Source organism: Artibeus jamaicensis, unplaced genomic scaffold (assembly GCF_021234435.1).
Source record: "Artibeus jamaicensis isolate MK-2021 breed Jamaican fruit bat unplaced genomic scaffold, CSHL_Jam_final contig_64, whole genome shotgun sequence".
In the NCBI taxonomy this organism is placed as follows: Eukaryota; Metazoa; Chordata; class Mammalia; order Chiroptera; family Phyllostomidae; genus Artibeus; species Artibeus jamaicensis.
Genome location: NW_026521911.1, coordinates 2,138,044 through 2,160,699, shown reverse-complemented (window position 1 = coordinate 2,160,699; position 22,656 = coordinate 2,138,044). Strand labels below are relative to the sequence as shown.

The following is a 22,656-nucleotide window of genomic DNA, read 5'->3' as shown; positions in this document are numbered from 1 at the left end:
TGGTAAGGGGTGAGGGAAAGAAGCACCTTCATCATACAGATGGATGAGTCTGCAGCTCATGATGATTGATGAATTACTAAATGTTTACCAGGTCGCATTTGGGGAGAGACTAGGCCAGGAGGAGCGAGCACTGTGAGCAGAATTCCAGACATGTGACGTTCCTTGGGCATCTCTGGGAATGAGAAACAGTTTGTGTGGCAGTGATGCAGGGTTGAAGAGAGAACAAGGGGGCGGCTAGAGAGGAGATCATAGGACTAGATCATGGGGCCTTGAATGCCACATAAGGGGTTCAGCCTTCGGGCTATATATAGGCAGTGGACAACCATTGAATGCTTAAGAAAGGTTTTGAGATTAGGTTTAGGTCTTTGAAATATCACTCTGGGTACAGCTTAGAGATTACAGCGGGTTTAACAACAGTGAACAATGAGGAAGCAGTTGCAGTAGTTCAGGGGAGAGATGAGAGTTTAAATTAGAGCCGTCCACGGCTGTGAGAAGGGAAGAGTAGACAGGGAGCAGGATTAGAAGCTGTAAAACTGGATGACACTTTGTTTTTGGTCCTCACACGAATACTGTGAAGTGAACAGGGAGTCATAGTTATTGCCATTTGTGAGACAACAAACTGAAGTTTAGAAGGGTTGTGACTTGCCCAAGTTCTCACAGTTAATGAGCGGCCCAGCCCAGGCTAGCTTTCAAATTTCCTGACTTACTGCATCGTTCAGGATGATGGTCCCTTGCTGCCTCTTCTCCTTGTAAGTGTGCTTAACGGACTGTTCAAGTGTCAGAGGGCGTGAGGGCGCCGTGTCCAGAGAAGTGAACAACCCAGCACCTGGAGGTGGGCAGCATGTTGTGACTGGGCCGTGGCCCTTCACCCCCAGGGGTTCGTCCTCTCTCTTCTTTTAAAGTGAAGAATAACACACACACTACAGTACATGCAGTGCACTAGTCTCAAATGTACAGCTCATTAATACTCAGCGTATGTATACACTTGTATTTAACCATCATCCAGTTCAAAATGCAGAAGCATTTCTAGGTGTCGGTACTTTTTGTGGCACCCAGGAGCAAACGTCGGAGCAGCCGCCTCGGTCGCCAGGCCTCTGCAGGTTCAGTTGGATTACGGCCGCCCTGCGGCTGAGCTCTGGGTCGCTTCCACCAGCAGAACAGTTACTTTAGAACTGCACACAGAGGAGGAAGATCACGTGGTACAGCTAACTAATGAGGGAGTCAGGTTGACAGCTGATACTCTCTTTTGTTTTTAGTCTTCCTATTTATCCTGTGATTTAAATTGTTAAAGTATTCAAATATATAAAGAAACATAGAAAATACTAATATTTGTTTCTTTGTAGTGAAACCAGAAGAAGATAACTTCTTCAGGACATGTGTAGTTTAGTTCACTTGATCACTTGGGAAAGACATGATCAAAGGCACAGTCGCACTTGCTCCTCTCCCGGCTAATCTGGAACGTTAGTTCGCCGTGTGTGTTGCTGTCTTGTTCACTCTCTGGCTGGCGCGTGGCTGTGTTGCATCCCCAGCTGGACCATAAGTGCCTCGTGTGCGGTGACCATGACCCACGTGTGTTCCTGTCCACCGTGGCGCTCCCCCCAGTGCTGAGTGCAGCAGGCCTCAGTCACTCTTTGGTTAATTTTGATGTACTTATTTTGTTGCACAGCCCTTCAGGCCAGTGCCAGACTTTTGGCTTATAATGAAAATTATGGTAAAGTATGCACAACTTGGGGAAACAGCTGGACTGGAACTGGACCTCCCAATTCTCCACATTCTCCGCAGCCAAATTTAGGCCTCCCGCCAGCCCCCGTGGGGCCTGGAGGGCACGGATTGGCTCTGTCTGACTTACCAGAGCTACCCGTTTCACTTTGGAGGGAGCTGCTTTGGGTGGGCAGGGCTGTCGGCCACATGGAGGGGCAGGCTCTAAATTTGGGGAGAGCTCGGTAAGATTTTTCAACACTAATTGGACCCTTTATTAATCCCCAACCTCTACTCACCCCCGCACACACCAGTCCCAGAAAAAGAAACCCCAGATAATTGTTTAAAGCTGACCGCCCTCGTCCCACGTTGTCCGCACAGCCGCGTCTCGATGTCCAGCCGAGGCCGCGGGCTCTGCAGGGAATTCTGCGGGGTCTCCGTTTCTTCTGCCAGAATTCTCCTTTAGTGTCACTCCCCTGCCCGTGATTTTCTTCTCATTTCTCAGCATCTGCTGTGTATATGGCGGGCCATTAATGCCAGCACCGCGCCAGCCCACAACAGCTACGTTTCTAGCATTGTTAATGAAAACAGCAGTCCTTGACCTTCTTCTCTGGGTGCAGTACCTTCACGATGGAAGGAACCAGAGCCATCCCCTGTCACTGGCGCAGGGGGTCAGGGATCTCCCCGGGGGTCCTGGTGGAATTAGGGTGCACAGATACACTTTCTCGTCATCACCCCCTGTCTCGCCTTAGCCCCTTGTTAAAATGTTTCCAGCATATCTAACTGTTGCCAGTACAGTCCCACCTCCTCCAAATATACTTTAAAATACCCCATGTCTGTGACTCCCAAGACCTTATTTGAATGGAAAAGATACTGCTAAAATCTTTTTCTTTCCCTATGTAGCAATTTGGGTCAAAAATGTTTCTCCTATACTGTGTGAAAGTATATCAAGGGAAATATCTAAAATGTTAGGCATTTCCCCCCTTTGAAACCCTATTTCCTCTCTCCTTCCCCACAGGATACCACGAAGGTAAGTTTCTTTGAGTTCTTCCCCACTTCTAGAACATAGGAAGCATCATCCTGCAAATTTTTCAAGCCGAGCTTTGAGTCCACTCTGTAGAATACTTTCAAACTGGGCCTCATCTGTTTCACAACTGCCTCAAGTTTGACATTTACTCTCTTAATGGCCCAAAAGCTCATCTCTAATTCATGAGAAGATGTCTCCCAGTGAGGGATGCTCCAGTGGCACCTCAGCAGAAGGTGTAAAGGGTGTGCAAGGGGTTTGGCCGTCGGACCCAGCTGGGCATACAACAGGGTTGAGCAGGGAGTGCCCCGCTGGCCGGCACGGGCCTCCTGAGCTGCCAAAGCCCAGTCCCTTTAGAACAGGTGGCGGTCCAGGAAGGTCCACGTCATGTAATTATTTCAGGGTCTGCCTTTGAAAGCAACAGACTAACTACACCTCCAGATGAGATCTCAGGCATAAAAAAAGAGCACTCAGTTGATCTGGCCCAATGGACAGTCAACTGCTCCAAGTTGCTACCCATTGATGAGAAAGCGGCTAAGGAATACTCCAGAGCCTTAGGCCAGAATGTCACACAGTAGGAGGAAGTATTCATGGGCATCTTCTTGGTTTTTGTGGTGGGCAGAAAATTCTGACTCCTAATTTAGCGTGAGCTCAGATTTCCTAGGTTTCAAACTGTTTGGAAGCTCACGTCAGCCCTCCTCCCCTCCGCCCGCCCAGCCTGCAAGGGCCGGCTGTCCTGGGTGTCCGAGCAGGGCCCCTCGCATTGTGTGTTTCCATCCAGCCCGAGACCCTTGCTTTGTGTCTGTGATTGTGGTGCCCACTTCTTATTTCTGCCTAATGCCATTCTTGTGTCTTTCCTTAAGCAACTCTGCTGATGAAACAGGCCTGGCCACAGAACTCGTCTTCCTGTGGCACTGAAGGCACCTTCCACCTCCCAGTGGACACCGGGACCGAGAACCGAACTTACCAAGCATCCTCTGCAGCTTTCAGTAAATACAGCCTGTTTCCTCCTTTCCTTGTTCCCTTTGGTTGGGGCTGATGCGTCTCTTAGGAAGAAAGGAAGGGGAATTTTAAAAGTGACATTTGCAAGATACTATTTTAAGAGGTTCCCTCACACCCCAAATTGGGCCTCCTCATACAGGAAAGGTTATCCTCTTTGATCGTGCAGCGGCTCTGGGTAGACACAGAGCAGTGAGGGAGGGAGAAGGAAGCGCTCACCCAGCCGGCGGGTTTGGTGAGGGGAGGGCAGAGGGAACATCGAACCCCTATGGGGTTCGATCCAATGCCCGGGGATCCAATGCTCGGTCCAAAGCCCGGGGACCTTTGGACAGAGAGGGCTGCTCCAGCCAGCACGAGGCTTCTCGGCCGTGGTGCTGCGGGCGTCCGGGCAGGTCGTGCTTCATTGTGAGGAGCTCTCCTGTGCGCTGTAAGGTGCTTGGCAGCAGCCAGTGCTGGCCTCTACACACTGGTTGCCGGTAGCAAACCTCATTATGGCTGTCAGAAATGCCTCCGAACAGTGCTAAATATCCTCTGGGAGGCCGGATTGCCCCCACGTGAGAAATGCCATCCTTGTGGAAGCTGCGCTGTGGGAGTAAAGCAGGTGTCTGGAGTCTCCGGGGGGGACAGAAGCCATCTGGCCAGTTGTGTTGGTCACACTCATCTTGAGGCTCGGTGAGGTGACTGATGGTTTTACCCTCACATCTGGTTTTTAGCACAGAATGGTTCCACTGGTAAAATGAGGACTGAAGTGTAGAAATTACTGAGCGGCCTTTTGCCTACACTCTGTGCCTTGTTGGGGCGCACCAGAGGCGGGGTGGCTGGCTTTGGACGAGACGAGTGCCTGCCTCTGAGGTTGTGCCAGCAGGGGCTGGAGAAGAACCAGGGGGCATTGCAGACTAGGCCCCAGAGTGTGTGATTCGGTGGATTATTAGTCCATTAAGTAAGTAGATCAGAAGAATACACGGAATGGTTTTTTTCTTTAAAATACCCACTGTCGTTTTCTTCTTAGTTATCTCTGCTCCTAGATGTGAGCATCACCTTGCATTTGTGTATAACAGACCTTTCCCCTGTTGGAGAACATGCTTTCACAATCATCCTCTCCTTTAATCTACACTGTAGTCCTATCACTTGTGTGGATTTTTATTTTATTTTGAAAGCTGAGGCCCAGAAAGGTCATATACCTTTCGCCATCCAGCTAGTAAGCAGTGCAACTAGAAAAAGGTGTCACACAGGTTAAGTTGCCGTCACTGTGTTTTTTTCGTGAGACTGACTGTATTCTTTAGAGGAGGGACGGCAGCAATAGGAAGTGTTTTCAGGTACCTGTGTCATTATGTATGTACATGGGCACATACATGTATCTGTAGGTCGTGGGCACGTCTGCACAGAGAGGCCTGGAGTAGAAGGCCCAGAGTGTTGGGTTCTAGATTTGGTTGTGTGTAATTCGTTTCCATGCTTTGGACCATGGTTTTTCCAACTGTAAAATACAGTCATCTTTTAAGGTTCTGTCCAGTTAGTAGACTCCTGAACCTGTCCCCTTGGTGCTAGGCACTCAGGACCCTCCGTTCCAGCAGGGACCTTCTCCCGAGCTGCCCTGACCAGTGACTGGTTCGCTAGCCTTGCTCACACATCTCCAGGTGTGGGGTGCTCATTCCCCCCAGAGGCAGCCCTCTCCACAGTGAGGAGCTCCTGAGTATTTTCAGAAGGCCTTGCCTTCTGTGTTGAAATCTTCCTGCCTTCCCATTGGAATGTCCAGTAGCTACATCCTGCTGCCCTCCCACAAGTTATCACAGTCCCTGCTCTTTTAAGCAAGTAATATGTCAACCAGCACAATTTTTAAATAGAGATGGGATTGATTGACCCTCCAGTAGCCATCGGGGTTCCTCCTGGCGCACAGATTTTGTGGCTTATAACGCCACAGAAAATTCTGGGCACCTGGATAAATTCAGTTCAATTTCACCAACACTTGCTAAGCTTCTTTGTAATTAGGTCTCCCTCCTACTTACTCAGCACTCTCTTGTTCAGCTACCAACAAGGAGACTTGAGGGTCAAGGCAAGAATCAGACATAGGGCTTTGTCCAGACACATAAATATAATGGTCAATAAACCAATTAGTCCACAAGGCACCCTCGATGTAAGGATCAATGCCTCTGAAGGTGTGAGGGCCTTCGGCAGAAACAGACTTACGATAGTGCAGGGCTGCGAGAGGCCTGGAAGGTTTTCCCTACCTGATCTGCGTGCTCCCTTCATTGTCCTGTGTGGTGGAGCCTAGGTTATGGTTAGGAACCTGAGAGAAAGAAAAGGGTGTCATAAACAAATCCTCTTTTATGGCAAAGCTGGGACTTCTGGTGATCAAATTCCTTTTTCCTTCACAATACTGCCTTCAGTGAAATGATGGCACAAAGGCTGATACACCAAATGCCCCAGACTCTGGGCCTAGCTCTGCACTGATCTGCTGTATGATGCCGGGGAAGCCTCTGCCCCTCTGGGCTCCAGGGTTCTTCATCTGAAGCAGAGAGCATTGAATTCAAGTCTGGCGTGTCCTTAAGGTGTAGTGTTCCAGACACCTGACTCTGCGACCTTCAGGCTTAGCTACAACTCCTTTAACGAGAGGCCTCCCATGAGTAAGTTGAGTCTGTACATTTGAGCAAACTGCGTGAGGTTTTTTGCATGAAACCCAATAGCTTCTTTTACTTAGATGCACAAAGTAATGACGACCTTGAAGGTAGCCCAGGCCACAGCCCAGGGGATTTTCCAGTGGTCCTCAAGGGTATGAACAGGACCACCAGTCAGTTGTGGAAAGTCCTCTGCAATGATTTCTTCATAAAAATTTCGATGAAATACTCAAAATGTCAGCATTAGAGAGGTCCTTCTGATATCATCTAGTCCAAATGAGGGCATTTCTTGAACTAATAATTGACCCGATTCATGGTGACAGGGTCCAGGATGGGACCCTGGGCAGCTTCTGCAGCCTCTGACCCAGGTGGTAACCTTGGGAACCACTGCAGATAGAGGAAGGAGCACCGAGTCCTGAGTCCTTGCGGGCAGTCGCTCGCTCTCTCCGCATCTGGTCATTCTCACCTGTGAGACGTGCGTCGGTCCTAGTGATCTCTGAGGGCTGTTCCAGCTCTGCGAGTCCGCCTCCCCCTCTCGGACTGTCTGGACAAACAGGCCAGGCCTTCTGCAGCGTCATCAGTTCGGCTGCCAGGGATGCTTTGGATACTGATTTGTATTCTGAGTAGGTGTGTGTCTTCATTTCATAACATGAAAAAAAGGGAAACAGTCTCAGACAAGGTTATTCTTAGATGTGGAAACCAAATTCTACTGCAGTCTCTTGGAGCCTTTTGATTGTTGTCAGAGGGATGATCTCAACACTGTGTAGGACGGTTGTCCTTGTGGCGTAGAGGGGGACGGTCGTCCTTGTGGCGTGGAGACGTGCAGGCTTCCCCCAGGGACCAAAACTCCAGAGCACGTTCTCAGGAAGCATGAGGGAGAGTCACTGGCATTGCTGGCTTCTTAGCCTTAAAGAATCATAAAACAGTGGCATTTTAGACCAAAAAATATTAGCGTCTTAGAATCTTGAACTCTGTGTTTCTGTTGGATCACGCCATGGAAGTCATAGTTTAACCTCCCATGTCCTGGAGTCCAATCTCTGCTCGGACACCCCCAGGACAAGAAGCTCACTATCTCTCTATATAGTCAGAGAAGAAGAATAAAAGCAAACCTTTATGTAGTGTTTTTAACATAGTAGGCACTCTCTAAAGGCTTTGTACTTACTCATGAATTTATCACAGTTACCCTATGAAGTAGGTACTGTTTTCACACTCTTCTCCCATTGTTCTGGTTAGCAGACTGGTATATTCTACAGCTGTCAAGTAGCGGAGCTGGGGTTCGGGCCCAGGCGGTCAGTCTGGCTGTCGGCCGTGACCAGACGCCGTGCTGAATCGCTTCAGGGACAGGCATCTCAGGGCTCGGGGTGTCCTCCCCTCCTGTGAGGAGAGATGCTGTGCATTTTGGCGGGACTCCTCATACCTTGTTTTATCCTCGTAAATCATGAGTTGGCAAGATAATCAATATTTTAGGCTTTTCGGGCCACATGGTCTCTGTTGTGACTACCACTGTAGCAGGAAAACAGCCATAGTCACTGTGTAAGTGAACAGGCATGGCTGTGTTACTGTAAAACTTTTTTTACCAAAACAGGCCGCAGTTACCAAAAACTGCAGTTTGCCTGGTTTAAATGCTAGTGGTATGAATAAAAGATTCTGTGATAAAATAAATTGAGAATAGTGTCCTGCCATGTCCCTATCTTCATCCTATCATTTTAAAACTTCTCAGGGTCGTTGAATAAAAAACAAACCAACTTCCCTGGCTGGTGTAGCTCAGTGGACTGAGTGCTGGCCTGGGAACTGAAAGGTCGCTGGTTCCATTCCCAGTCAAGGGCACATGCCTGGGTTGCGGACCAGGTCCCCAGTAAGGGGTGCGGAAGAGGCAACCACACATTGATGTTTCTCTCCCTCTCATTCTCCCTCCTTTCCCTTCTCTCTAAAAATAAATAAATAAAATTAAAAACAGACAAAAACAAACAAATTTATTCATCTCTGTTTTATGTTGCTGCTGCTTCCTTTCTTTTTCCTTCCTCCCTCCCCCAAACAATGATTAAGATCCCTTGGCGTCCCTTGTGTATTCTTGGGACACACCCGATCCCCTTTGGTTTACAGGCAAAACCGCATCTCTAAGGCGAAATAACCCTCAGATGGCTCCTTCTACATGTCTGCAAACCTAGATTCCCTGTGTCTCCCATGGTTTCTGCTTCTCATTATATGGCCACCTCTTGTGATTAGCTCCACAGGCAAGAAACTGGGAGGAGCCTGCTACAGGCTCCTCCCCCAGATGGCTCCTCCCCCCGCTGACTTGCATTGCCCCTGCCAGCTGCTTTCTGGTTCTCATCAGTGCTCCCTTCTCTCTAATATGTTCTTCCCACTCCATCTTCATTGCTACTTACTTCCCAAGTGAATTTGACCACAAAATGGGTTTCTCATGGAACCAACTGGTTATCTCCAGGTGGAAAGATAATTCCAGAGAGAATAAAGGACACATTTTATGGTGCCTTTGTGATGACTCCCATATCCTACCAACTCACTGGGGTCATGGGGGCCCCGGGGCAGGGCTGTGGTGTGGACTGAGACAGAGGTGCAACAGTACAGCACTGTCCGTTCAACCCAGAAGGGAGACGTTTCCTACAAAGACTTGCCTTTGCTGAGCCCCAGGTCCCCTTGTATAGACCCTCGAGTTCCATGCCGTTGTTCATTTTGGGATTCTTGTACCTGTGCGATGGCACATGTCATGTTTTTCCTGCGCATGTAGAATTGCATTCTCTTTTCCAGAAGATTTGAAGGCAGCACAGTTTGTTTGAATGGCTGATTGTGTGTTTCTTGGGACCTAACTTCTCAGCCTCGCCCCCAGCTTTTGTCTGCCCTGCTGAGCTACCCACGCGGCCTGGACTCCAGATCGATGGGAACCTCTGTGACCTCTGACTGCAGGCCCTCGGGCAGAGGTGCCCTCCAAGCCCCAGGAGGAGAGGAAAAGCCCTTTGTAGAGCCAAGTTTTTTAGTGTCTCTGAAGTTGAGGGTCTCTGAGTGGTGTTTTGTATGGCGTTTTCACCTCAAAACTTGGCAGGAAGAAAGAAGAATATGGTGGAGGGAGAGCAATATGAGGGGGAAAATAGAGTAAGGGGAGAAGCAAGACAGAAACAGCAGCAGAAGGTGTCCTGGGTGCTTATGAAGAGAAAGGCAGGAGGACCGTGCAGTGAAGAGCGAGCAGGCTGAGGCTCTCCCCTCTGTATCTCAGAAGCCCGACCGTCAGAGCTGCAAGGGTCCTTTAAGAGGTCATCTGGTTCCATCCGTTTTTTCACAGATGAGGCCCTGAGACCCAGAGAAATAAAAGATGCCAGAGTCACACGTGCAGCCCTGTGCACCAGGACTGAGGGAGCTGCCTCTGGGGCCAGGGCTCTTGGGGTGGAGCCCTGTTCTCTGTTCTCATCTGTGTTTCCAGCCTGGATTCAGCCCATCCTTGTCTGGGGAGTCATGACTGGCACCTGCTACCTTCCAATGATGCTGTTCTGCCAACTAATCGGAAGTCTCTCTTATTGCCTTGGTACAGGATATACTGCGGGGACACCATACAAGGTCCCACCGACCCAGAGCAGTACTGCTCCGCCCCCGTACTCCCCCTCACCCAACCCCTATCAGACGGCCATGTATCCAATCAGAAGTGCCTACCCCCAGCAGAATCTGTATGCCCAGGTAGGTACCTGCGGAAGCCTGGGCCCACCTCTCCTGCGGGTAAAGGAACCACCAGTCTCGGCGGGTGGGTGCGGGTAAGAAAGAAAAGGAAGGGGAGTGTGACCCTGAAACAATGGCCCTGCAGTCCACACACTCCCTCACTTGACCTCAGCCCCCGGGAGCAGAGTGGTGGGAGGGGGCGACACACCAGTCCCTGAGATCAGTGGAGCCTAGAAGGCGAGAGGGCCAAGGGCCCTTGGGATCCTCTAGCTCAGCTGGGGCATCTGACACCCAGAGAGGGAATCGACTTGTCCGAGGATGCACAGGGAGCTGTTGGTTGAGTCCCGATGAGACCCCTTATGTCTTGGGCATCTATCTCTCCGTACTCCCCAAATCGACCCTTCCTTGGTAAAGTTTGTGAGTGGGGGTGAGATAAGGGCCCGGGCTCTGCCACCAGCTCCTGTAACCTCGGGCCGGTCTCCCTCTGGGCCTTAGCGCCCCCTCTGGGCGCCTTCAGCTGGAGAACGTGTGCACACTGGGGCGGCTGTGCTGCAGTGACTGTACAGGGCTCTGACGTGCTCGAGGGACACTTTTCTGGAGGGATGATTCTATGTGAGGTTTAAGTAGTAAGGAGAACACTTTTTAAATGTAAAAAACTCCCTGGCCGGTGTAGCTCAGTGGATTGAGTGCAGGCTGCAAACCAAAGGGTTTCCAGTTTGATTCCCAGCCAGGGCACATGCCTGGGTTGCGGGCCAGGGCCCCATGAGGGACTACGTGAGAGGCAACCACACACTGATGTTTCTCTCCCCCTCTTTCTCCTTCCCTTCCCATCTCTCTAAAAATAAATAAATAAAACCTGTAAATTTAAAGATTAAAAAAAATGTTTTTCTTAGCCAGTCAAATTGAGTAGTGGTGGGGTTGTTTTCCAACTTTAGTGACACTAATGTTAGTTGAGTTCTGATAACCCACTACTATCAGACCAGCCAAAAAAAATGTAAAAACAGCTCTTTTGTAGAGTAGGTGAGACACTCTCCAAGGAAAGTGGGCTTGAGATAAATTTGTCTTGTTTGTGGCAGGCTGCTTTGCACTCTGCTCTCAGATCTCGGGTTACAGAGCCTATCCTGAAACTGTTGTCATTATTTAACAGAAATACTTGAGAAACTCTGGGTTAAGATGCTCCAGGAACCCCTGTCTGTTCCCCCTGAGGGCCAGCAGGCCTGGCTGTGGTAGCGGGAAGCAGCCACGTGACCCAGGCAGTGGGAAGCCCCTCAGACCATTGTTCGTGTCCTCCACCTTTTCTTCGAAAGGGAAATAGGTGTGAGAGACATCTCAGGGAAATGCCCTGCAGGTAGGACATCTTCCCGCGCCCACTAGTCATCCCTCACATCCTCTTCACTCACTGTGGTCTCTGCCTTTGCATTTAGGCAGCTCATAGAGCACAATGCAGTAAAGCACAAACATTTTAATATGCTGAGATCAGTGTTAAGGGAGTAGTGCTATTACCCCACTAGATGATCCTAGCGGCCCTAGGAACAAGGTAGGACAGGGTTGAGCCTTGCTTTTTGGACCAGAAGCAGAGCCCCAACTGGGGCCCATACCCTGTGTCCCCAGACAGTGTTTCTCTGACCCCATCTCTTAGGGTCTAAAAGGAATAGGCTCCCACCCCTCTCCGCCTCCCCACATCCCACCTATGTCTTTAAAAGCCTGTGTGACCGCAGCCTCTTTCCCTCCAGGGAGCCTACTACACACAGCCAGTGTACGCTGCCCAGCCCCACGTCATCCACCACACCACGGTCGTCCAGCCCAACAGCATTCCCTCTGCCATCTACCCGGCACCTGTAGCCGCCCCCAGGACCAACGGCGTGGCCATGGGCATGGTGGCCGGCACCACCATGGCGATGTCAGCAGGTGGGGGTCACCTCTGTGTCAGTGTCCACCTGTCCCTCTCTTCCAGGCACTCATGACATAGTGGAAAACAGTCATGGAATCGACTGTAGCATAGTAGGAGAAATGCTAAACCAGGGGCCTGTGGGAACCCAGAGGAAAGATCCTTTAAATCTGTCCACAGGGATGAGGAAGATTTCAGAAGGAGGCATATTGAGCTAGACAACTTAAAGGGTGAACAGAGGCTAACCAGAGAAATGAAAGAGGGAAGGGCCATCCGGGCGGACGACCACGAGTGTGGCATGTTCACAGAATGAAGATGGTCCAAGGCACTTAGAAAGGAGTGTGGAGTTGGAAGGGTGGCTGGAGCAGTTGGCAAAGATAAAGTAGGGGAGAGAATACCTTTAGCGAACGAGGAGCTAGCAGAGGGGTTTAGGCAGAGGAGAAATGAGGCTTGCTTTAAACGTTCTCTCTGGTTGCAAGATGGAGGCAGGAGGAGGCGTGGAGAGGCTGGACAGGCGTGGGTCTGGGGAGGCTGTGGTCAGAGACGACGGCACTGCCAGGACTGATGGCGGCAGGGGTTCTAGGAAGGAGGCTGTGGGGCAGTGTTACTTAGCAGGCAGGAGCTTAACGACCTGTCCAGTAATTAACTGTGGGAGAAGCAGGAGTCCAGAAGGACCCTTCTCCATTTCTGGCTTATTCCAGAAATGAGACCAGAGCCCTGCCCCTCGGGAGCCTTGGGGGTGGGGGCGGGAGAGATGCCGGAGGAAGAGCAGGGTGAGGGAAGTCCTGATGGCTGCACGTTCCAAAGAGCATGAGAAGACAAGGGCCAGTGATGATTTTTAAGAGCCCCAACTTCTAAAGAATCAGCTGGGTCACCTTTTGAGGGGTCGAGTGGGCAGGAGGTAGGTGTTGGGGATTTTATCCTGACCCTAATGTGAGGGATTGTTGGGGCCTCTCATCTCCCAGATCAGGTCAGGGAGCTACTGAATATCTCTTGGTACCAGCCTTTTGTTCAGGTCCTGGGGACCAGTTGCCAGTAGGTCAGACCAGAGCCCGCCCTTGGAAGCAGCAAGGTTAGCAGGAAACACAACCACATAAACCAGCTAATGCCCCTCAGTGTGATGTTCCCGCCCCGAGAGGAGGCTGCTGGGAAGGGCGGTGGGCTCTGTCCTGGAGCGGCAGGAACGCTTTCCCTGAGCAGACAGATGCTGGCAAGGTGGGGCGGGGCGGGCGGCCGTTCAGGAGCCGGCTGGGCGGCGGGGGCCCAGAGGGAGCAGCAGCGGGAGACGGTGGCTTCCTCCTCGTCCCCGTGCCCTGGGACAGCCTCTTCAGCTTGCTCTTCTCTCTCTGGATGCTCAGGGACCCTGCTGACTGCCCCCCAGCACACCGCGATTGGGGCACACCCTGTCTCCATGCCAACATACAGGGCCCAGGGGACCCCCGCGTACAGCTATGTGCCGCCGCACTGGTAAAGCCTGCAGCCCATCCAAGTGAGTGGGGCCTGGGGCGGGAGGGCAGGCGGGTGACCGAACATGGACCTGCTTCACTGTCCCTGGCCTGATCTGAAGCAGAGGTGTCAGCAAGGCAGAGGACTATTACCACCTGCTTTCATGCTTAAGTTCAGTAATATTACCCTTAATAGCTGTCACTTTGCATATATTCTAGGTACTTTACATGGTATCTCATAATTCTTACAGTAGCTCTGAAAAAGATCATCCGTTCTGTTGTACAGATAAATACATAGTTTGGCATCACTTACCCAGTAAAAATGAGGCTGGGACTTGAACTCCAGTTCTCTAGTACTAACTTCTGTACTTTTTACTGTATGCTCTTCACACTTGTTTTAATTGTGGGTACCATTCTTCAACCTAAATCTTACCTCAGCCAAATGTTGCCTGTGACTGGGGCCACGTGGAGACCGCAGGCCAGCACCCACCGGCCACTCCCCGTCTGCCCATGGCAGCTCCTCGGCAGGGCCAGGGAGCCCGGGCTGCCAGGGCTGTCGGTTTGAAGTCCCCTGCCCTCCACGTCCTGCACAGCAGGCAGCTCCCCTGGGGAGGCACAGAGGGCTCCCTCAGTCAGGGGAGGGCAGCCATTGGCTTCCCGAAGTGGCCTTGCGAGTGTCACTGTCCCTGACGGCTTTTTCCTTCTCCCCCCAGATCTGGAGTCACACATTGTATGCAACTACTCAAGTCTTACACAGGTGCTGGAGCAGTTCCCTGGCAGCCGCACCTCTATTTGCAAGAAGAGACAACGGAAGTGCAAGGGTCACTTTATGCATCTTTAACGGTTTTGGTTTTTATTTTTGATTTTTGTAAAAGCTGCTTTTTAAAATCTCCCGCCTCTCCTCGTAGCTGCTGCCCTTCCAGCTCTGTCCCTTCTCCCGCCTGACCAGGCACTTCCTCTCTGCTCTCCTTCCCGTCCCCCAGCATCCATTCCCTGGGGTCCCATCTGATGGCAAATAGAGGGGGGGTTTCCTGCAGGGGTTCAGGGGAAGGTGCTGTTTCCTTCAGAGAGTGTGACAGATGGAGCCCCCCGGTCCAGGGTGGCACTCGGAGCTGCTGAGCAGGCTACATCTTTGGGGGATTGTTTCCTTTTTTGTTTTTCTCAAGCAAGATTCGTCTAGGACATTACCATGTCCTGACTCCAATGAAATGTGTTCTGAGAACCATTGGAACAGACCAAGAACAAAACCACCCGATTAGTTAGGAGTGTTTGTAGCAGCTTAATATAGCAGCTCCCATTCTTTCGTTGGGAGAACTTGGCGGGGTGGGGGGCAGTTCGGGAGGGACGAGGGGGGAGGCGCTTACCTGCTGGCTTTGGTTTGCGAGGTCTCTGGCCAGACTGCACCGCCTCGACCCTCTCATTTGCACGGCAGTGCGGACTGACCCGGCATTTCCTCAGAAGTTGGTTTGGACCTCAGACCTGCTAAGCAGCTGCAGGGTGCGGGGATCCCGGCCTCTCAGAGCCTTGGAGGGCCAGGTACCCTCTGTAATCCAGACCTTGGCCTCGGAGCCCTCATGGACCCACTCTGGTGAGGATCCACCTCCTGATTAGAGTGGGGACCTGTGGTGTTTCTCTCCCTTCCTTCTGCCCTTCCCAGGGCCAGGACTCACCCATCTGTCCGTGGGGCCGGCAGGCAGGCCAGGCTCTTGGTTACCTTTGCCACTCACGGCCAAGGTGAGGGAACCACATTCCAGATGGGTGCTGGTGGCTTTGAAGGTCAGAATAGTGAAGGAAAGCAATAGCAATAAACATTTCATAGACTCATGGAACAGAAGGGACCTTAGCAATCATCTCATCCATTCCCCTGTTCGACAGAGGAGGAAGCCGAGGCTGAGAGAAGAGGAGAGGACTTCCCTGGAGCTTGTAGTAAGTTAGCATTAAATGCAGCCTTCCCACCTAGGGGCATGTCGCCCACAAACATTCACCTAGGGATGGATCGTCTTGGTTTTATAAAAATTAAGGCAGCAGGGCCCACATCTGGTGAGCTCTGAAACAGCATGTCTGGGTTTTTGTTCTTTTCCTCCACGAACTCCAAAGGCAGGGGTTAAAAACTGGGCAGAGGTTACATGGGGGCAGATGGCGGGAACAGAAATCGCAAGAGAAGAAATAGCATTTGGTAATTCTGTGAAGAGGTTTGGAACTCTCGTCCCATACCTGATTCCAACCCTAGGAGAACAGGCAGGTGGGCCACCTGAGAGTGTGTTTGAGGACAGCAGCTCCTCATCCTCAGCAGGGAGGAGGACGAGGGAGAGGCCCAGGAAACATGGGACCTCCTGGGAGAAGAGGGGTTCCTTGGACAGGAGGCTCTGCTCGTCTCAGCAAGAGGCTGGTCCATCCAGCACTGTCCCCCTGTACCCAGCACTTGGCTGGGCCAGCAGCCCCCCAGTGGGGCTGGGGACATTTTACTGTACAAAGTGCGATCATTGATAACATTTGGGACTTTTAAGTAACTTTTTCTGTTTAAATTCATGCAAACTTGGACATATCCTTACCCCTACCTCCTTTACTCCCTAAAGGAGGAAAAATTCAGGAACCCTCGAGCCAGAAGGACCTCAGAGGTTGTCTGGCCAGTCCTAGATGGGCAAAGCCCATCAGCATCCTTAGCCCAGAGCCAGGAGTTGGGGCCCACCTTCTTGGCCTTCCAGGGACCTGTAGGACCAGCAAAGAGAAACCCAACTATTCTAAATGGTCTGTCGAAGTTTCATTTTAAAACAAAGTTTTCCAGTGTTAATCCATTTTTTTTTTTTTTTCAAATACCTCCTCCTACTCTCTGGTTTTGTAAGGGTAGATGAAGGGTGGTTATATTATGTTTGGAAAATGCCAAAATAATGATAATAATAGTAAGAGGGAACTTCTGCATTTGTCAGGTGCTTCATAGGTTTCAGAGCACTTCACGGCCTTTAATGTACCGGCCCCGGGACAGAGAGACAGGGTCAGACAAGGAAACTGGGTCTAGAGCAAAGGGAACTGCCCCAAGTGAGCAGCTGCTGGTGTCCCGACAGCCTCCCCTGGTCCCTGCCACCCGCAAAGGGCTGGAGTAGGGCCGCAGAGACAAGGGAGAAAGGGGAGACTTAGGAATGACCTTGTTATTTCTGTTCTTTCCACACCAGTAAGTAAAAACTAATGTCTGGTACCTTGTAGTTCACAGAGCAACTTCCCATCCACCCTCTGCTATAACCCTGTGAATTAGAGTGTTCCTCCCGTTTGATTCATGAGGAAACTCAGAGTGACTTGCTCCAAAGTGGCAGAGCCACTCGAATCCCAGTCTGTCTGCTGTCTTTTCCCTCCAGTCTGACTCCACCAAACACAGCCGTGCAGACGGAGACCTCTGCACCCTCTCTCAGCCCTAGTCTGCAATTCGGAATCCTGTTAGGCCCCAGGGCGTAAACAAAGCTGTGGTCTGGAAGAGCCGAGCCCAGTGCCCCTGTTTCAGTATGATTGTTGGAGCCCCAGCTCCGCTGGCCGCACCCTCTGGCTTCGATGGAGATCCGCAGGCCTGGCCAGGCTTGGGGAATCGTCGCGGAGGGCCTGAGCTGGGGGGCCGGGGCGGCGCTGTGCTTTGCTGGGGTGAGCACACCCGGTAGTCTGACGGGGGTCTGTCAGGAGGCACCATGGGCGTCACCCAAAGATACCGGGTGACCCACTGGTCAGGCCGGACAAAAGGTCAGAGCTGGAAGGGCCCTGTCATTGTAGGAAGGCCAGCAAGCCGGAGGACGGGGGTGTGCCCACCTGACAGTGAGCTGCAGTGCTGGTCCCACTTGCCACCCCCCACCCCCCCAAACCACGGCTGGGCGGCCAGCATCTGGGGTGCCAGTGGTTCCACAACCAGCCCTCCTCACTTCCCCCTCTTCTGTCTGAATCCCTCTCAGTCTGGGGCCCAGAAAGCTGTGGTGCCCCCAGATGGTGAGAGCCTGAAGCAGTCTGCCACATTTTGGAAAAAATGTTTAAAATTTCTTCCCCACGAGACAGGGCAGTTGCTGCTTCTCTCTCTCTCTCTCTACTAGCAATGACCCTGAAGTGAAATTCTGTTCTCATCCCTTAAATATTGAACAGGACACATACTTATTCTGAGTGGCTTTTCATGTACAAAGTACTTTGACATTGATTGCCAAAATACCCATTTTGTAGATGGAAAAAACTAAGTCTCAGAGGCTTAAAAGACTTGCCAAAGGTCACAGAGCTCAGAAGAGAAAGCCAGCGTTTGAACTCTTCAGATCCCTGGCCTTCTGGTGGTACCTGCTGGGTCCGAGTGGCAGGCGTGAGGAAGGGGCGGGCTGCCGTCTGCCCGTGGGGAAGGGCCAGGCCCTAGGCGCAGGGCCCAGTCCTTACGCCTTACCCATTTCTTACCTCTGACTACCCAAACTGTTCTAAGTTTCTGAGGTCTCCCAGGTGTCTAGGGGTGCTTCTTCAGAGGGGCTTGCTTTGTTCTGAGTGGCCTTGAGAAATGAATTGTGGGGCACAAAGTAGGGCAGGCCTCTCGGTCACCAGATTGTGTCATTGTGCGGTGGACTCGGCCGGTCTCAGCAAGGCACTGGCTTAGCCAGGCCAGGAGCCCTGCTTATCAGATTCCTCAGCTCCGCTGTGGCCAGAGAGGGAGAGGGAGGGCCTGGGAGGCGTGCGTCTTGTTCTTGGTGTGGCCTCGGTCACAGCACTCTGAATAGAGTAATCATTTGGAGGTCACCATGGCATCGCTCCTCGATTGCAGTTGAAAGTACACAGGAGCTCTGCTTTTCCATTCTGCACTTGACTGCGTCACTGCAGGCCACATGGTTACCAGCTGCTTGCCAAGCTTGGAGACACAGAGAGGGATTAGTCAGGCAGTGCAGTGGGCTCCAGGCCGCTGCGTAGCCCTGGGAACTCGGGCCCAACCCACCTCCGAAAGCAGCGTCACAGCAGAGGACCCTCAGCCAGGCTAACATCAGAATCCACACTCGGGCCTCTGAGAGCTCAGGCTCCTATGGGGCGTGTCAAGCTGGCTGCAGGATTTGTCGTTTACCTGTCCCTGTCCCTGTCCCCTCTCCTAGAGAATGAATTTCTGAAATCAGGTGTTACATGGTTCCAGGACCCGGCCTTTAAAGTCCCTGCCAGGCCAGCTTCGACATTCCATTGCCAACCTCACCTGAGCCAGACTTGGTCCCACTCACTCAGTTCAGTGGCTACTCTCTATCTTACATGCTGTTGAGTTCAGCCCAGTGGCCAAGTGAGCAGCACAGGAATTAGGACTGGTTGTCATAAAGCCTTCCACTTCCCTGTGGCTGCTTCCCTAGTCCCCAGGCTTCTTGCTGTGGCGGGGAGACCCTGTCCCCATTCCAGTTCTTGGTGGAGGGCTGTTTTCCTTCCGGAAGAGAACAGATAGAACGGCTTTGCGGATGAGTACAGTACCAGCCCATGGGAGTCACCTGGGTGAAGCCATCTTTGAGCCCGACCCCGGCAAGACCAGCATCTGCAGGCTCCAGCGTCCTCCTCAAGCCTGAGAACCAGCGGAGTGGGGCTGCCCAGCCAGCCAGTCCCCGGGCTCTGTGGGGGCACTCGGGCTTCTCCTCACCAAGGGGAGGTAAGACCAGGCCTCTAGCAACTTGGAGTTGTCTGTAACGACCTTTAAAGGCCCAGAGGCCTGTCCCCATCTCCTGACTATAAGGCATCTGCACCTGTTTCATATCACACGACGGAAACCCGTTCTCATGGCATGTGACATCCTGTGAGAGTGTTGTATATGAGTTTGTATTTTTTAATTCATTTTAATCTACAGGTTGGAATCTAATTTTTAAACTTTATTGGAATTTGCATTTTAAAAGCAAAAATGTTTAAAATAATAATAAACCTTTGACCAGTGTCTTCCAAGTAGTTTGATCAAAGAACTTACAGGTGTTTTCAAAACACAGCCTGGAGTGCAAAGATCGGGAAGCCCCACAGGCCTCGCTTGTGTATATGAAGTGTAAATTTGGTTTGGTTTTGTTGTTTCGGATTCCTTTGGGCTTTGTTTCATTTTGTTTTGAAGATCAGATAGTGATCACTCTGAAAGATTGAAGCCAAGAATTTGTAACTATGATATTTACTGTAAGCTGTAGAACATTCAATAACTATTAAAAAAAGTTTCCAAAAAAAAGTCTGGGTGACCAGACTGGTGGTTCTTGGGGCAGGGGACACAGACCACCCCTGGGCAGTGAGTCCCCTGCGCCTACCTCCAAGTTGGCTCTAAACTTGCTTTCCCCGGTCAGGTAATGCCTGTGCTGCATCTCCCTGCAGGCAGAGTGGGCTGCCCTGGGCCTCAGGTGAGGGGCCTGGGACGGGCCTGGGACGGGGCCATCAGCACCTGGACTAAGGGGTCTGATGCAGGAGCACAGGCAGCCGTGAACGATGGAGGCCGACGTCTCACCGAGTGCCCACCGTACGTGGCTGGTGCGGCACTGTCTGCGTGGTAACTGTCCGCACAGCGCAGTGGAAGTGAGCCCGGTTGTCAGGCCTGTCCTCAGTAGGGACAGCTAAGGAAGGTGAGTACCTCGGCCCAGGTACAGAGCTGGTGAGGGGAGAGTTGGAACTCACGCCTGGCCTGGCCCCGAGGCCCAGGCACCAAGCTGCGTGTCTTCTGCCCACCGCAGCGGCGGCAGTAACTGCTCTTACAGCGGGTGGATTTGTCAGGCAGGCCACAAGGGAAGAAGTTAGGCGGTCTCCATCCAAACGGTCCCCACGTGTTGACGGTTTACGTCCTGAGCATCTCGTCTGTGGCTCCCCTCCGGACAAAGCCACTGTCCTGGTCCCGGGCGGGGCTGCTCTCCCTGGTCATCGTGGCCACGGTTTCCTTCCAGGGCCTGGTCCCTCCAGCCTGTGCTTGCCCAGCCTCCAAGAACTGAGTCTCCTCGAATGGAGAGGAGACAGGCCCGAAGAGGCTAAGGGACATGGCGCACGCTCGAGCCGTGACTAGAATCGGACTCCCGACTCTCCAGCCCTCTCCCCAAACCACCCTCCCAGGCTCCCCTCCGGTGCTCGCCTGGCGTGAAGCTCATTCTCCCCCCTTGGGCTGGCAGCGCAGTCAGGTGTGGGAGGGAGGGTAGCTCTGCACACAGGCAGTGCCAGCCTGGGTCACAGCCCTGCTCCAGGGTGGGAGGGGGTTTTTACCAGGCCCTCGGCTCCAGGCCACAGTGGCAGGGCCGGGGGCCAGGAGCAGGCAGGGAGGCGTGGGACTGGGCCCCGCCATTCTGAGCCCTGGAGGGGACAGGGTGTGGGTGGAGTCAGGCGTGGTCAGCCCAGGGCTGCGGGGATTTAGGAGGGGCTAGTCTAGGAGCAGACGGGACAAGCCAGGATGGCTTCTGGGTGGGGGTGGGGTGACGTCCTGGGGATGTCGGAGGACACACCCCTCCCTTGGTCTCTCAGCTCCTTATCCCACTCTCGGGGTCTGGCCCCAACACCGCCAAGGGACAGGTGAAGAAACACGCCGTCCTTACTGTCTAGCAAACAGAAAAGGGGGTGGTCTGGAGGGAAGCAGTGCTTATTACCTGGGGCCCACCCCACGGAGGGGCGTCCATTACCAGGTGAGGGCATTTAGGGGGCACTGTCCTCACCCCCACGTGCTGCCTCCGCCCTGGGCGAGGTGGGGTTGGTTGGCTGTGAGACGCTGAGGAGCCGCACCCTGGCAGCCCTGCGGATGCTCGCCGGGGGATGCTCGCCGGTCCCCCGAAATGGACGGCCTCTGGTGCTCCAGGAAAGTCCTGACACCCAGCCCTCCCTGCTCCCCCTTCCTAGAGCAGGTGAAGCTTTGTTTCCAGGGTCCTGAGAGGCGCCGTCCCCTCCTGAGAGCCCCGGGGAGAAGTCGGTGGCGCAGAAAGGAGAGGTAGGGAACGCTGGCGTCTCGAGGCACGTGTGCCCAGCCCCCTCGGGAGAACGGCCTCCTGTGGGCCCAGCGGGAGGCAGCAGTGGCCTGGGCGCCCCACAGGAGTCCTCCCCACACCTCCCCCGGTTCCATCAAGGTCACTTGCGGTGCTTCTGCCTCTCCTTGGGCCTCCTTCCAGTTAGTTGTTAAATGTGCCCTCTTTCGTGTTGAAAAAGAAAAAACACCAAACACCAGAAGGACCCAGGCTGAACTGAAAACCCCATCCCTGGAGTCCAGGGCCCCACCAGCTATGGCCTGGCCCACTCGGGCCGCCCCGCTCACGTCTCCCAAACTGGAAACTGGACGCCCTGTCCTTCTGACACCACAGCAGCAGCAGCACTTGGCCTTGTGACCCACCCTGCTCCCCACTTTCTCCTTCCCGGGCTTCCAGGACACTGCCCCTCCTGCCTGCCTTCCCGGAGCAACCCAGCAGTCTGCCCTGAGCCCTTGCCCTGGAACGCGTCCCTGCCCCATCCAGTCCAGGCTGGAGTACCCACGTGAGTGCCTCCAGAGGGTGCCTACCCCAGACCTGTCTCGAGAGTGCTAGGCCTTCACGTCCAGATGCCTCAGCACATCCAGTGGGGCTGTGTCCCGGGTGCCCCAGGACTGCACCTCTTCACCCACCTGGCTGTCCCAGCTGTCCCTAACCCCCAACCTACATCCCATTACTACGCCTGGTGGTGGTGTCCTCAGAATCTATTGGTGGATCCATCCATTTCTGTCACCCCTGCAGCCCGGACCCCAGCCCCTCTTGCCCGGATGTCCCCCGGAGCTCCCACTCCGCACCTGCCAAGGACAAGCTGACCGTGCTTCCCCTTCCCGCATGCTTTAGAAGCCCCGTGGTGTCCCTGGGGTCTGGCTGATGGCTTCCTAGTGCCCACCCTCTCCCCATCCCCCATCTCCACACCTGTCAAGAGGCTTCTACTTCCAGCCGCTCCAACTCCTCGTACTTGTCAGCTGGCCTTTGCATTTCTGTCACCATTCGGTGGAACTTGTTCCCCCTCCACGGGCTCCACCCGCACTGTGTGACCCCATCCACCTTCCGGGCCCCACTCCCTCTGGAGCCGCGCCGTCCAGCAAGGAGCTGCCTGCCCCGGGCGCTGTGAAGCCCTTGAAATTCACTGCTTCGTAATGAGGTGTGGTTTGTGTGTCCAATACACACCAGATTGCAAAGCAGAGATACTAACAGCTCACTCATCACTTTATACTGATTGTGTATTGCAATGAAAACATTATAGACATCGCCTGGGTTAAATAGAATGCATTACTGATATCGTTAAAATTAACTTCACCTGTTTGTTTCTACTTTTTAAAACGTGGTTAATAGAAAATTTTAAATTACATGCCTGGCACACGCTCCATTTCCGTTGGACAGCACCGCCTCTGGGGCTTCCCGG

General features: G+C 52.9%; 1 protein-coding gene across 7 annotated transcripts in view; it reads left to right on the top strand.

Annotated features, from left to right (window-relative positions):
• Window positions 1–22,602, top strand: part of FAM168A (family with sequence similarity 168 member A) — a 187,759-nt gene extending 165,157 nt beyond the window's left edge. For 5 of the 7 annotated variants that reach the window (XM_053670796.1, XM_053670795.1, XM_053670797.1 and 2 more), the window contains 7 exons: window positions 3,586–3,711; window positions 9,878–10,020; window positions 11,733–11,907; window positions 13,246–13,376; window positions 14,046–19,883; window positions 21,133–21,220; window positions 21,651–22,602. In XM_053670796.1, the coding sequence (XP_053526771.1) occupies window positions 3,586–3,711; window positions 9,878–10,020; window positions 11,733–11,907; window positions 13,246–13,358 (557 nt within the window). In that variant the 3' untranslated portion in view covers window positions 13,359–13,376; window positions 14,046–19,883; window positions 21,133–21,220; window positions 21,651–22,602. The remainder of the gene's footprint in view (window positions 1–3,585; window positions 3,712–9,877; window positions 10,021–11,732; window positions 11,908–13,245; window positions 13,377–14,045; window positions 19,884–21,132; window positions 21,221–21,650) is intronic. The other 2 variants (XM_053670793.1, XM_037148650.2) reach the window with 2 other exon arrangements.
• Window positions 22,603–22,656: the final 54 nt, after the last annotated feature.